General features: G+C 37.4%; 1 protein-coding gene across 5 annotated transcripts in view; it reads left to right on the top strand.

The window, feature by feature from the left end:
• UBE2K (ubiquitin conjugating enzyme E2 K) overlaps nt 1-15,658 on the top strand; it is a 40,559-nt gene extending 24,901 nt beyond the window's left edge. For all 5 annotated transcript variants that reach the window (XM_061379694.1, XM_061379693.1, XM_061379697.1 and 2 more), the window contains 4 exons: nt 496-578; nt 10,247-10,346; nt 13,834-13,962; nt 14,300-15,658. In XM_061379694.1, the coding sequence (XP_061235678.1) occupies nt 496-578; nt 10,247-10,346; nt 13,834-13,962; nt 14,300-14,374 (387 nt within the window). In that variant the 3' untranslated portion in view covers nt 14,375-15,658. The remainder of the gene's footprint in view (nt 1-495; nt 579-10,246; nt 10,347-13,833; nt 13,963-14,299) is intronic.
• Nucleotides 15,659-15,768: the final 110 nt, after the last annotated feature.

The raw sequence follows: 15,768 nt of genomic DNA on the forward strand, positions 1-15,768 counted from the left end.
AAACTGATTTTATTAGTGCTTTGTGAGCATGAATACACTTTATTTTAGTGTAAAAAAATGGACAGGATCAATGAATGCACGCTGGGACTAGATTCTGTCAACAGTTAAGAAAAATAATTGTAATCTAGTTAAGTTCTGGTTTCTTGAAAAGCTTTCTGTATATAGGTAATGAGACTGGATGTTTGTAGAAGTAGTAGCACCCACCAAGGAATCGGGCTTTGTGTGATGCAGGGATATGCGCACATGACAGCGTATGGGAAGGCAGTCAGGGATGAGTTTGGTGTCCTCAGTCAAGTTCTGTTTTTGAGTAAAGCAGGGTTCTGTCTAACAAATGGCCTTGCAAACTTGAAGCCTTGTGAAATAAGTGGTATCATGTCTTAAGTTCTGGTTTTAGCTTGATATTTCCTAAATTAGTATTTCTTTATCATATTATTTAAAATGCTTATTTAATATGGCATTTAATAACTGGTTTTGTTTTTTTAAATTATCTTCTAGGTGCGGTTTATCACCAAAATATGGCATCCTAACATTAGCTCAGTCACTGGAGCCATTTGTTTGGATATTCTGAAAGATCAATGGTAAGATTCCATACAGATTTAAATGCTCAAAATCAGATACACTGGTGTCCTGGATAGGCAGCAACAGCTCATGTTGCTTTTCGCTTTGCATTTGTACTTTGAGATGTCCTTAAAGTTTACAGTATTTCAGTACAGTAGTGTAAGTTGAAAAGATGCAAGTGAAAAGATTGGGTGGTAATTTGGAAAGCACCAAGTAGATACTATAAGCATAGAGAGCTCTTCCAGAAAATTCTATACGAGGACTATGGTGAATGTTTCATTGTTTTCGGTGGGTTTGTAGGTCTTAAAATTTTTGGGTAGTATTTGTTAATGGAAAAGAACTATCTGTTGCCTCCTAAATTTTGTCCTTTCAGCCTCCCAAAGTGTATGCAGAAAAAAACCCCAAGTGTTTATCTTCACTCTTCTACTTCCAAATAAAAATCGGTTCTGATAGAGCTAAAACAATGTATGAAGTAAGTCTGGGAGTATAAAAGGTAACAGGTCAGCAGTTGGAAAGGGAAAAGAGACTGACTGTGCTCCTCTGTCTCATTGGTAATATTGATGATTTGCACCTCTGTAAACTATTTGCTTTTTAGTTGCTGACTTTTGATTCATACTACTGAAAATGTTAATGGCCCACATCTGTGGGATAGACCTGTAAGTGTCCAGCCTGTAACAGCTGTTAACAGTTGTGTCCAACCTGTAGCAGTTAATTTGTTTTTCCAGTAATACATTTTGTCTGGTTTGAAGATTATATGCACCAGTTGTATGATAGACATGATACCTAACATGAATGGAATAAGCTTTGTTATTTTCCTCCATGTCTGCCCTAAAAGAATAGGACTGTAATTCCTCAACAGATAATGCCTAATCCATACAAGCTTCAAATGTTTGTAAAGTCAACAGTTTCATCAAGACTGCTATTGGCCAAGCAGAAGTCAGTTGGGTTTGAAAGAGCAGAAAGCTTGAGTTGAGGTCTTGCAGGTTACACATCTGGTGTATTCATCTTCTGCAGAGTGAGAAGATTATGCAAATCATGTGGCACAGGATACAGTAAATTCTAAAATGAAATAATGATCATGTTGTATTTTTCGTTTCTGGAACTGCGTATCTTTTCTTACAGTCTTGGAGCACTTGATACTCTTTGAGGCAGTAGAATCTTTCAACATAAGTGCTGTGGTACATGGTATAATTTTCCTATCAGTAAAGCCAGTGCCTGCACCTAGTTATTCATACCAACCTGCAATTATACTGGAGATTAATGACTCATTAGCTGTGCAAGTTACAGTTTCCTGAGACTGAACTCTAAATGAGATGGGCATGAAGAGCTGAGGGTGAATGGGCACGAAGTTGTCTGGTTGGGTTTTGTGCTGGGATTTTTTTATTGCATATGGGGAAGCAAAATCCTTTATTTCTGGAAGCAGAGGTGGTTAACATGGAACTCTCTCTCACTGTCATTAATACTCTCCTAGGAAAAATTTATTCGAAGTTTTTAAGCTCAGAGTTTGGTTTGGGTTTTTTTTTCTCCCATCTTTTGGTACTCCTTTATGCACTATCTATATGATATACTCATAATATCAAGGTTTGTGACTTCTAGCACCTCCCTCCAAGGCTAATCTGTCCATATTGAAGCCCCTAAACATCACGTTTCTCAAAACCAACACTTATCTAACATTTTTCCCTAAAAGTTTTGAGAATGGCAGTCTAGCAGAAGTCACGCTTATTTAGCTTATTTATCAGATTCTGAATTAAAACTGAAGTAATGACTTTTTTTTTCTTTCACATTTTCTTATTATCTTCATGCTACTTTAATACATTCCCTAATTAGTGTTTTCTATGGAGAAGAATGGATTATCTTGCTTATGTAGCAAAGGAGTGGAATTCAGGAGACATTTTGATTTCCAGCCCTGGAACAGGTGTTCTGTTGTCTTTTCAGAATTGCCAAACATTGTGACTTGAAACAGTCTAACAAAATTCAGTCTTAAACCAAAACTGCTGCTTTAAGAATGAAGCAGTTAATAGCTTTTAAGAGGAAAGTTTTTAGCCTTCTCAGTGGCTGATCAAGCTCAAAATGCCAAAAGGCAACAAAGACCTAAAATCATGAGCTTCACCTGAGTTTTCTTTTTCTTTTTTTTTTTTTTTTTTCTTGTCAAAGCTATTGAGATTTGGAAAGGAAGAACAGGGGAGCGGATTTGACTTGTGTTCTTGTAGTCTTTGAAAGCTAGGTCTTGCACAGAAAACCTAATCTGTGTTTCAGTTCTGCCTGATGGGTGCAAGGGGAAGGGAAACTAAACCACAAAAGACATTAATCTTCTTTCATTGAGATGAAAATAGGAGTAATGGAGCAAGAACTTGCCTTCTGTATATTTGAACTGGGTAGCACAGGAAGCACCAATATTATTGCCAATGTGTGTATTTTTAAACTCTTCCTTTGAAGCACTTTCTTCACTTGGAAGCGCTAAGAAAAGAATTTCACAGAACTTGGCAAAGAGGAGGCATATTTCTTAATGTATTATAGGAGGAGGCTTAATTCTGTAATTCTTAATGTAGTGATCCCTTCATTTTCTTAATCATGGAATGGTAAATGAAAATCACTTGAGCATTGTTAAAGTGCTTGTCAAGGCCTCTGGTCCTTTGGAATAGAGCAGAATTGTGGCTACCTCCATCCTTTCTTGTTTGAAGGATTTCAGTATTGTGAGAGAGAAGACTTTATTCTGAATAGCTTTCTAAAATTTCCTAAGCCATATAAATGGTTAGTATTGTTAAAATTAATTGCTCAATGTTCTTCAGTATATGCTGATTTAGTTATTTGAACTGATAAATGGCCATGTCACCATGTTTAAGATTCCTGCATGTATAAGTAGAACAGTGGTCTGAATAAAATGATAGGTTAATTAGAAAGTAAACAAATTCAAGCAACATCTGCCTAACCTTGATAATTTCATATTTAATTGATTTCACAGGTATTCAAAGTTAAATGGGACAAACGAAATTCCAAAATACTCTGATGGCTGTGTTTGAGAACATATATTTAGTTCCACGGTCTGTCTTGCCAAATCTGTTAGTAACAAGCTCTGTTTCTGAAGTGCCACTTCGTTGACTTGTAATGCTCTTAACTGAATAATGCTGCTCTGTTACAGTCTCAAATTCCAGTGCATAGCTGTGTTTTTCAGTGAGGTCAGTGGGAACTGGAGGACAGAATTGGGGCCTATGGGACTTAGTAGGGTTTCTTAGAGTCAATAAACTGATAAAATACTCATTTATATACGGTGAATACAAAGACTTTAATGTGTTTGTATAGTTAAAAGAAGTCTGTTTGCTACTCACCTATCCCATGATAATGATTTTCTGTTGAGCATAGTTGAGGTATTCTGCATGTTGGCAGGAGGTGTTATCAGTTTGTGAAGTATTGTCTTTAAATGATTTTTAATGAGTTTAATGAAATCCTTTCTTCACAGTATATGCTTGATGCTGAAATTCTTTGCAGCTGTGGATTTTGATCACGTTTAGATTTGTAATACCTGTTATGCCAGTTTCTTTGCAAACCAGCTACCATTTGCTGGTAGAATTAAAATAAGCGTATGATTTTGTAAAAGGAATACTGTTCTGGTCTGATGCGAGTTTTGTTACGTGGTTTCACCTACTGTGGCCTCTGTTTGTCTTCCAGGCTAGTATTTTATCTCACTGTTTTATTCTCAAATATAAAATGTATCTAATACTGTTCACTGAAACCCGATAGCTAAATTACTTGAAAGTGACTCTTTGTAAATCCTTTGAGCAGTGATTATCAAGTGACTGTATTGTGGCTGGTTGTATGGCTGCAGAAACCTCTTGGCTGTTGTGGGTTTGACAGTTGAAATAAAAGTGAATAATCAGAGTATTTCTTTTTCGTAGTGGCTCTACTGAAGTTTTAATAGATACATAAGCAACAGCCAGCTCATAGTAATCATTATCTTGGACTCATTTATACATTGTGACATCTAAAACTGCTGTGTTTTGTTCAGGGTATTTGAGGACCGTTGAGCCTCCTTACAGCTCTGAGAAAAGTGCAGAGAATATTAACATTGTTTGAGGAACTGTTCAGCAAGCAGGCAGGCTTTCCCCCCTTGCATTATGTCAAAGCTATTCTATTATTCTCTTTTTTAAATTTCCCTTATGGGTGCCCAGTCTTGTATTTCTCCTGTAGTGACAATACAGCGGGTTTCCACTCAAAGGCCTTATTTATTTCCTCCCTCTTTCCAGATTCCATAAGACCCTGGTACAAGTTCCCAGAGCTTTTTTTCTTGGATTAACCAACTTAGTTATTTCACACATGAAGTAAATATAGCAGGTTATTTTTTTAAATAATAATAATAAAAATAAACCAGTAGCCATGTTTGATGGACAGAGCAGGGCAGCAGTCTGCTGTCTGCAGCTGTTCCTGTGTTCTGTTGGGTTCCCTCTCAGAGTAACTGAGAGATTGTGTCCAGGGAGGAATGTACAGAGCGTAAGTAAAAACTTCCTAAATGGAAAATTACTTACCCTTTAAAAATGAAGAACTAAAACTGGCGATGTTTCATAATCCTCTTAGGACTCTTTCAGCTCATCAAAAGGTAAGAGGTTTCTTACCTCAGGCATGCTGGGCACAGCTGGGTTGCTGTGCTTTTTAATATCACTATATTCACCCAAACTTAGTGGTGCTCTTTTTTTAATGGAAATGCCCCAAGATACTACCTAAAAATAAATAAATAAATAAAAAATTGTAAGTGAGCAAAATACATATGTTCTCTTAGGGACTGTGCTTCCCTGTAGTGAGCTCTGCTTCTCACTGGTAGATGTTACTGGCATTTCCTCCCATTTTGGAGATGTCGAACTTGCAAGCCTGTACAGTAGCTAAGCAGCTTTTTGGGATGGGAATAGAAGTCAATGGTTATTGGAAACTTTAGAAGAAAGCAGGAACCAGTAATGTCATGGGACAAAGGCAATATAATGTAACATGCAAGGCAAATATGATGCCAGGATGTAGGAAGTTCTGCCTGCAAAACTCATGATATAAGTTGCCTGTTTTTTTATTTACTATTGGTTAGGCTTCCATTGTAGCAGTGTAACCACTTTAAGCATTGTATTCCAAGAAAGATGGGAACCACTGGAAAAAATCCAGAATAAAAAGCAAATATGAGCTAAGCAAGTATGATCTATAATGAAATATTGGAAAGCCGTTTTAGCATGCAGAATACCAAGAATACCAATGGTGAAGCATTAAAATAGATTTTCCAAGAAACCTGTGAGGCTCCAGTTAAGAACAGATTAGACAGAACTCTGTCAGGAATGATACAAGACCTTGCCTTTGGGACAGAGGAGAGAAAAAACCTAAGATCCAAGTCTGCAGCTAGCTTGAGTTAGCAAAGGGAATTGCTTGAACTCCATGAGATGTTGCTCATAAACCCACACCTAGAAGTAAACTTCAAATGTAAGAAGAGTTGGAAATCTTTCTGTTTTTTTCAGGATTCTATTCTGGAAAAATAAACCCTTGACGAGCACTGGAAAATGCAGAAGACCTCTATTTTTCCACTGGAAGTTTGTTTTAAGGAAAATGCAACTTTCTTTGCAGCACATTCTTTCATAGCCTGTGGGGATGCCGTGTGATGTGTTTGGTTTTCTAGTTTTGTGCCACTGTTGGCATAGATTTTCCTCCGGAACTGATGATGAGAATTGGTTGTGCTCTTTGCTGATGAGGAACAGGTCCTACCTTATGAGTGCCTGTAAATGTAGTTCTGGACAGTCGTCTCCATTCACTTTATTCTGTCAAGGTAAAGGGAAGGAAGAAATGCTTCTTAAGGTACTTGGGAAGTGAGAATCTATTTTTAGATACCCCTCCAGTTTCTTCTGAGAATTTTAATTTATGTCTGAGAAATTAAGACTAAGCTCCATAGAAAGGAGCAAGCCTTTCTTTCTCACTTTGATCAGGAAAACTAATCGGTGTCCTAAATATAGAAAATGTTACATGAGTATACAATAATTACACAAAATACACCAGATTTTCTTTACTATTAATCTCAAACTTTAATTCCTTCTTTTTAATACAAACAGCAGCTGAACAGTAACACGTTTTCTGTAAATGTAAAAAATCTGTAAAAACCAGGTTTTCTTTTAAGAATACTTCTTTAAACGTTTATGTCTAATGAAGACTTTCATATGCGTGAGATACAAAGGTCATTTTGAGACATGAGACTTGAAAATAAGTTGTAAGCTACATTTTTTGAACATTTTTTCATATGTAGCTGAACTAGTCTTGTCTGTAAAGTTATTACTTCAGAGTTTGAGTTCTCTGAGCGCGCATCCATCTGTATATCCAAACGGATGAGGTATTTGTTTTTATTGCTTACTTTGAAATTGGAATGTCAGATCAGAAGTTCAAGTCCCAGTATGCTTTGTATAAAAATCTACAAACATAACAAATGAGGAAAGACTGAAGGGGGGGCCTAGCAGTCTTGAAAGCCAGAGATGGCTGGCACAGGCATAGCAGAACAGAGATGCCCTTGTTCTGGGCATCCATGGCACCTTTGGTCCTTAGTAATGCTTCCTGCTCACCTAGGTGTACTTTCCACTCCTAGAAGGTACAGTGTGAATGGAAGTAAATTGCATGTAAAAGTGGCACAACTGGCTGTGACCCGTTTTGTGTCTTCTCTACTTGAAATAATGGGAATATTTTCAGGTGTCTTTAAAATAGAAGAATTTCTGTAAAGGCAAATGCAGAACAGCTTTTATTTGATGAAGGTAACTTTAGTATCGGTTACAGTTGATAGATACTTCATGTTAAGTCTTTTTTTTTGTTTTTTAACTTCAGAAGATAGTGTAATTAAAATCTTTAACTCAGAAAAAAAGACTTTAGGTTTTATAGTATGTGGATGTGGTAGTTCCTGAAAGTCACTGCATAAAAATAAAAGCAGTTGCACCCATTCAAGCATAGTAAGGTCTGAAAGACTCAGCATTCAGTAACATCCGAATGCTGGAATAGTCAACCTGTTGCATTACATTGGTTTATTTCTAGCAGATAGCACTGTGAATGAAGTAATCAACGTGTACATTTAATAAATTAATTTCAAGCATATAAACAAGTAGGCATCACGAAGAATAGGAAATTAAAACAGTAAAATAGCATAGGTAAAGCAAAAACATGTCTGTGCTCTTTCACTGAGGTTTTTGGGGGTGTGTTTCCAACTCAACCAAGATGCTTTGTACTCTTGAGTTTACTATGTTAGCTGGGCTCTTGTAATGCTACTGAGGACATGTTTCAGTAACCAGGTGTTCTTTATCAGATTAAATACAATCTTACTAGTTAATCCCCAGCTTTGTAATTTAAAGAAATGTTCTTTGGCCTGGAAGAAGCATACAGCTTGGAACCTGAGCTACTTAAATTTAACTGGAAGAGAAGTTGAAATTCTTAAAGCTTAGTTACTAAAAAGTAGCATTGGAAAAAGATAATGGTATGTTGTTAGGGGGTTGTGATTTGTCAGAATCCGGATCTAAAAGCACAAAGTTAAGATTTAAGTCTGCAAAATTCAGCTTGAGGGACTTCAAGCTGATGCAGCAGTTGGAATGAGACAGTATGTGCTAATTAAAATCTCAGTCACTTGGGATGTTTCTCACTTGTGTTCTCATGCAGAACACTGTACTGTGAAAGTTCAGTGATGATTATCAACCTAAAACCAGAAAGAGTTTCTAGGAAAAATCATCTAGAATTAGAAACAATAAAGGAAGAATGCTGTATTTGAATGTCTTGTGACATAGCGGGAGAGCTGTAAATGTAAGCAACAAAGATGACCAAAGGGCTGGAGCACCTCTCTATGAAAAGAGGCTGAGAGTTGGGATTGTTTAGTTTGGAGAAGAGAAGACTTAGGGGAGATCTTAGAGCAGCTTCCAGTACCTAAAGAGGGCCTATAAGAAATCTGGAGAGAAACTTTTTACGGGGACATGTAGCTGTAGGACATGGGGTTTAACCTGAAAGAGGGTAGATGTAGATGAGATACTAGGAAAAAATTTACTGTGAGGGTGGGGAGGCACTGGCACAGATTGCCCAGAGAAGCTGTGGGTGCCCCATCGCTGGCAGTGTTCTAGGCCAGGTTGGATGGGGCTTTAAGCGACCTGGTCTAGTGGAAGGTGTCCCTGCCCATTGTAGGGGGGTGGGACCTACATGATCATGAAAGGTCCCTTCCAACTTGCCCATTCTATGATTCTGTGATCTTGGAATATAATATGTAGGTGTCACAAATGTACATCAAGCATTTTACCAGTATCTGTTCTCTGTTCATCGGTGTACTCTGTTGGAATACCTCAATACTGGTGCCCAAGTAGTGGAAAATACATAAATTTCTGAAGTCTGAGACTGGAAATAGATTTGCAGACTGTTTCCTAAGTACCTGGACTGTCAGGTCAGACTCTTCTAACAGACTGTGCATTTACTTTCAGTCTTTTGAAAAGAAGAAACTATTTTCTGTTGCTTGAAAATGGAGCAGTTTGTACGAAGTTGGATGTCTGTGTTTCACAACTTGCCTCTGACATTTCACTCAAATCCAAGATGGCACATTTTCCCCCACTTACCTTTCTACTAGTTCTTACGGAAAGTAAGCAGTTTGTGTATTGGTTTGAGCATCTGTCTTTGCCAGCAGTTAAGAGTCTGCTTAACACTTCAAATCAGCTGAAACACTAAACTTCCACAGATTCTGTGGGGTCCTTGTTTGGCTTCCAGTATGTGCCATGGTGAAATGGTAGATCAGAGATGGTATTCATGATCAAAACTTAACTGTGTATTTAAAAAGTTACAACTTTCCAAGTTTACAATGTGTAACCATTTCATACTTTTCTGAGTGTTTTTATCAACATACTTGGTTTTCCCTTACTAAATTGAGGTCTCTGTCTAACTATGCTTTGAGATCAAGATTAATTATGAGAACAGAACCATAAAGCTCTGACTGTAGACCTGTGCTACCTTTGACAGTGTTCTTTCACAGGGGCAAACGAGTGACTTTACAGCACCATCATGACTACAGAATGTTTTCCTGCTTCTGACAGTCATGTCAGGTTGAAATGAGAGGAAGCTGAGATTAGTATTTTCAATTGCATATTCTGTAATACCCAGACCTTTTTATTTACTATAGTGTTAATTCACTGAATTGTTCACATTTCACTGCAAAATGTTGTATTAAAACCGGTGCAATGCTAAAGATATCCAACATATAAAATTCCTAATCTGTTACAAGTATTTAAAATACAGGTCACTAGTTCTGTATATGGTGGTTTGCTATGCAGCGTGCCAGCAGAGGGAGCACACAGGGGCTACAGCTCTGTACCTAGGCCTTGCACAGCGTGCTGTTACTGGTAGTAATGAAGGATGACACAAACTTCAAAGTGGCATTTTTATTTTTCGGATGAATCGAATTCTGTTAAGTGGGCATGGTCAAATCTGCAGGTCAATGACTTTATTTTCCAAAAGTTTAAGAAAGCAATATTAGAAAGAAAGTCCACATTTAAAACCCTACTGAAATATATAGAATGATATTCTAAGGACTATAAGCTACAACAGTTTAAAATTACGATTCTTAGACATCAAATGTGGACATGTCCTCTTATCTTCTATGCTACTAGTGTAGCAGCAAAGGTGAGTACAAGCATGGGATTTGATAAAGTCATTTTCAAATGTTTAATTTTAGGGCAGCAGCAATGACTCTAAGAACGGTGTTGTTATCGCTGCAAGCATTGTTGGCAGCTGCAGAACCAGATGATCCACAAGATGCAGTAGTGGCAAACCAGGTAAGATACTCAGTTGACTGTGAATTTGTAACACTTCTGTAACTGTTGCTAACTCAGATTAGGTCCCAAAACCTGGGGGAGATGAAGATTTTTAAAGAATTTATTGAAAAGTTCCCTTACAGTAAGCATGAATTATTTAGCTTGTCAGGAATGTCGGAAGATAACAGCATAGTAAAACGACTTCCAATATAACCTGGCTTTTAAAATCTGCAGCTTCTAGTATAAGAAAAGCAATTTGTATTGGTTTAAAGTTTTGACTTGACAGGGTTCCTTGAATATGGCTTGGTATGTAGCTCCTCTTCCCATGAATATGAATAATGTTGAGCATTTTATTTGATGACAATTTTATGAATAGTGACTTCAGATGAATTACTGTTGCATTTACTCCTGAGGAGCGATTTATCTGAATGAAGCATTCTGTGTATTTTTGCCTTTGTAAGTACTTGGGATAACTGTTTGTCGCTGGTTGAATTTGTATTAGCAGAATTCTATAATCGACAGGGTTTGTTACTTTTCAGACAGTAGCAGTAACTTACAAATGCCAATAAAATATCAATTGGATCTGATCCATACCAGGAATGATGTCATTCTATTTGAAGTGTTGTTGAAAGATGGGAACAGTCATTCCATAACTTATAGTCTGACAGTTTTCAACAAAGTCCCAAGTATGTGTGTTGTTCCTCCTTTCTACTCTGGGGGAAAAAGAGAGAGAAGGCTTGGGTTCCCCAGCAACTGGTAGTAGGCTGTATTTCCATAATGAAAGAACAAAGCAGTTACAAGGTTCTTCCAGCATCAGTCTCATCTGTACCTCCTGTAAGTCAGGACCTTCCAAGATAGGGAGACAGAGTGTGCACTCCTTCCCTGTAAAATCTGTGTAGGACGATAAGTTAGCAGTTTATCAAACCTGGCAGGACTTGGAGGGAAACTTGGAGATCAGAGGTTGCCCTTTGCACTACTGGGTGTGGAGAATGGTGTTTGCTACTACTGTCCTCAGTAGTGCAGTAGGTTTGCTTGTGGGATTCTGCAGTACTTCTAAGGCTGCTCTGAACAAATGTCCCTGAACAGTTCTGTCAGACTGAATTCCTCTGCGCTGGGAGGATTGTTGCAGAGGCTATTGAGGCCACCAGGCATGTCCCTGCGCTGTTTTTTCTTGCCAGATGCGTGCCCATGCTGTCAGCCTCTCTTTATTAAACAAACCCACTTTTTCCTTCTCTCAAAGAACAAGAACAGTGTTTCCCATTCTGGTCCAGTGGTAGAATTTTGTGTGGGAATCGTAACAGATTTGTAGAAGCTTTTAGGCTGGAGTGTTTTCTCAGGCAGAAAACTTCATGAAATTTCTAGGTTCGGAAGAGCAATTTTCCACGCTGCCTTTCAGGTGCTTGTGGGGATGTGTCCAGTGGGACTGTGGCCTGGCTGATGTGGGGAGGATTCAGTTTCTCCTGTTACCAGCATGGAAACTCTGCTGCGGCTTGGCCTTGAGTTACAAGCATCTCTGTATAAATAAAAAGTGATTATAGCATCTTTGAGAGATTTGGTGGTAAACACCCAGTTCCTTCATGTGTTTTATTTGGTGCTGGGGTCTAGTTTGCTTGGAGGTTTCGTTGGTTGGGTTTTTTCTCCCAAACCAGAAATTCACAAGATTATTCTTGTTATCCTTCACACTCATTTTTCATTATGTTTATTAAACTGTGTGTTAGACTGCGAGGCTGTCCAGGTAAATGTCAGTGTTCTACAAGGTCTTGAGCTGAATCCCAGGGAGAACTCCTGTTGGAATAACGGCAGTATTTTCAGACACCAGCTATCTGTTGTCAAAACTACTTCAACTGGTTGCTGTGTTTGTTAAGTACAGCAACCTGTACTTTTTTTTTTTAAGTACAGCAACTGTTTTTAAGTACATTGACTGCCTCAGATTCCTGACATAGAGACATCAGTAAGAGGTGCCTTTAGGCTTTTCTCAATTCAGTGAGAAACTAGAGTATTTACGGATACCTAAGTAAAGGAATTTTATTTATAGGCCACTGAAAGCTGGTTCTGAATAAAATGCAGTTATGCAGTTATGACTAATCCTTCGCACTTCAGTTAGTTGCTTTCTAGGCTTGGCAGTGTTCTGAAATACATACGGAAAAAATAGTCAGGGGAAGATCTCTTAAGAGCAGAACATAGTACTTGAGGATGCTACTAATGCGTAACTTAATCTTTCCTCTTTTCTACTTATTGCACCCAAAGACAGGCATTACAGACCCCTGTACTTAGAACACAGTCAGTTATTTCCAACAATATATTGTCTCCCATGTTTGTTTCAGTGCTAATAGTCAGATAGTAAATATACAAATTACCTCATGTGGAGCAGAATGAGTGGGAGGTGGACAAAGCACACAAAGCAGTGTAGTTGATGTGTGTTGCTTAGGAGAGGTAAAGTTAAAAAGTACAGCAGTAAACATACTGTATTCACTTTGACGGTGCTTTATAGATTAAATGATTGTTTTCGTGTATGAATAAAATGTTAGAATGATAATCAGCCACATTTCTGTCTTTAAAATGCATCTATATATTTAAATAATGTAATTCTTAATACCTTGGTTTATTATTTAGAGCTATAATTTATTATTTCTCCAAAGATGGGAATACCTACATTTTAATGAATAAGGGAAAGAGGTTTGGTTTTTTTTAAATACAAAAACCCCCTTGAACTTGACATTACATGCAGAAGTTGCTAAAATAGAAAACGCATTGCTTTTCTGAGTACAGTTTATGACAGATGACCCACTTTCTTGGCTTTCAAGTTCTGAAAACTGTGTGGTAAAGTTCATTCTGTTGTTTGTTAGAAAACTTGTGATGAGATTGTTGTAAAATAGATTTACATCTCCTGCATGATGTTTTTTTCCAGTAATTAATAGCTTACATGAAGAGTTGCAGCTTCCTGGCTTTTTTTTGCACATACTCGCCTGTTTTTCAGCCCTTCTTTTGCACATACAATATACTTACTTCAGGAGGAGGCCTGGTAGTAAAATGTCAGCCCTGATGGAAAACCAGCAGACCTACTTGAAGTGTATAAAACCAGGCATATTTGAAATGATTACAGAACTACTTTAGAGTAGTATGCATATGTACATTCAGGAGATATTAACATAGGGATAATTTTTGCTCTACCACACTGAATACAAATTTTCAGTAGCTGTGCTAAACATAGCTACTTCTCATCAGTGCAGTTGAGAGCAGTACGTGCTTATACATATAGAACACCCATAGCGTGTAATTTAACCTAAAGCCAAATGCATTAAATGAAGTGCTTGCCTAGGTTTACTCTTATGTGTAAACCTCACCTCCAAATTTTATCTCTGAACTAGCAGTATGATCAGTGTGAAGCACTGCTGATGATGTTGTAGAAAGAACGACGGATTGGAATCTGCCATATTACTGTGCTTTTTGGTTGGATTGCTGAGTTGATTTAACTTTCTCCTTCTCCTCCATTCTCTCTCTTGTGTAGTACAAACAAAATCCAGAAATGTTTAAACAGACAGCTCGACTTTGGGCACATGTGTATGCTGGAGCACCAGTTTCTAGTCCAGAATACACCAAAAAAATAGAAAACCTTTGTGCTATGGGCTTTGATAGGGTAAGTATATATAACTTACGTATTTTTCAGTAGGGCAGAGCAATTACATGTATTTAAATAGAGGGAGTCATTAGTATACTGAAGTAGTCTTGCCATATCCATGACCCTTTTTGATCTAATCATTGCTTTGCTAATTATTTGCTAATAATCAGAATACAACATTATTAATAAACTTGTGAGCTACACCTGCCTTTTGAAGCAGTTTTTCTGTAAACTATTAGAATTTAACAAATGGTAAACTAATGTGTTCTGATTAATCTGTGAACTTTTCCACTTCTCAGAGCTGCAGGTTCACACACTGAAAATATTGCCTTTTTTTTTTTCTTTCTCATTGCAGAATGCAGTAATAGTGGCCTTGTCTTCAAAATCATGGGATGTAGAGACTGCAACAGAATTACTCCTGAGTAACTGAGCCATGTAGAGAGAGCTGCTTCAGTAGTCCAGCTTGCCCCTTCTGGAGGAGCATCACCATCTGTTATTTTTAGGATTCTATATAGATTCTCTTTTAAAACTGGCACTCTTACCTGATGATGCTATCTAGGCACTATTGGAGACTGAAAAAACCGCTCTGTAAATAAAGCTAATTAAACGTCTGTGTAAATTTAAAAAGGGGAAATACTTTAATTTTTTTTCTTACTAAATATTGTAAAAATTCTTTGAGCTCAGCTAAGATAATGGGAAAAAAACATGCCTACTTTAGTGTTTAGCCGTGTGACGAAGACTAGCAGGAACTTGCTTCAGGATTTCGATTTAGTAATTCAGAAAGCAACATTTTTGAGTGTTAGTCATCAAAATTGTTGGTGCCACTCATCACAGCTATCTTACTGTTTTTAACATGGATCCTATGTGCCTGTGGATTGACCTATATTTGCATGCTTGTACTTAATAGACATACTAGGTAGGGTTGCTGAAGAGAGCACCATTGAAATACTTGATTGTTCTTGTAACTATTTTTTTCCTGAAAGACTTTGAAGACTTACCCAAAGTTCCAAATGGTGACCTATTCAGAACTGGTTTCTTTCTAGCTGACTAATTGGGAAACCCAATTCTCCTCTCCCTTACATCATACAGCTGAAAATCCTCACTAGATCATGTTTCATCATCTCTGGTTATTATGTGTGCCATTTACAGTAGTCTAGGCTCCCATTTAAAAACGTATTTTGAATTATCAATAGTGATTTCCATCTGTCATGTTTTCTACACGCTCTCATAAGGAGTATGCCTCAATTTAGCACAAAAAGATGGAGCTGGTTTTCTTTCTTTTTTTTTTTTTTCTGAAATGGTTGTAAAATGTTCTTCAGTACATTCTGGATAAAATGATTTCACTGGGTCTGAAGGAGGAAAACTCTGGTTCTCTAGTGTACCAAGAATTAAAGAATATTTTCTTTGAGTACTAGATATGATGCAGTCAGCTGTTTTGTGCAGCAGTTTTCTAGCTTTATTTTGGGCTTTGATTTAAGGATTGCTTACCAGGTACTTTAAAATTCATCACTGCTTGCGTTTTTCTCTACTTGACACAAGGAGCCTGTGTTGGTGTTTTTCTGTACATACTTCAAATGCACATAGAAGTAGAAGTGTGTTCTTGGTTTAGCTTTCTTTTGAATTGATGTTTCTGATAAATGAGAACTGAAGTCTTACCTTGGCTTGTACATACAGTCAGTCTTTCTATTCGTATTAAAATGACATTTCATCCTGAGTGCAAAAGCTTGAAAATTATTAGTTTTGCAACTTCAAACACTAGTACATTTATTTGAAGAGAGCTGTGATGTCTTTGTGAATATGATGCTAAGTTTTAAGAGTATATCT

Source organism: Neopsephotus bourkii, unplaced genomic scaffold (assembly GCF_033783945.1).
Source record: "Neopsephotus bourkii isolate Nb327-2 ecotype Australia unplaced genomic scaffold, CSIRO-AGI_Nbou_v1 NB_1780, whole genome shotgun sequence".
In the NCBI taxonomy this organism is placed as follows: Eukaryota; Metazoa; Chordata; class Aves; order Psittaciformes; family Psittacidae; genus Neopsephotus; species Neopsephotus bourkii.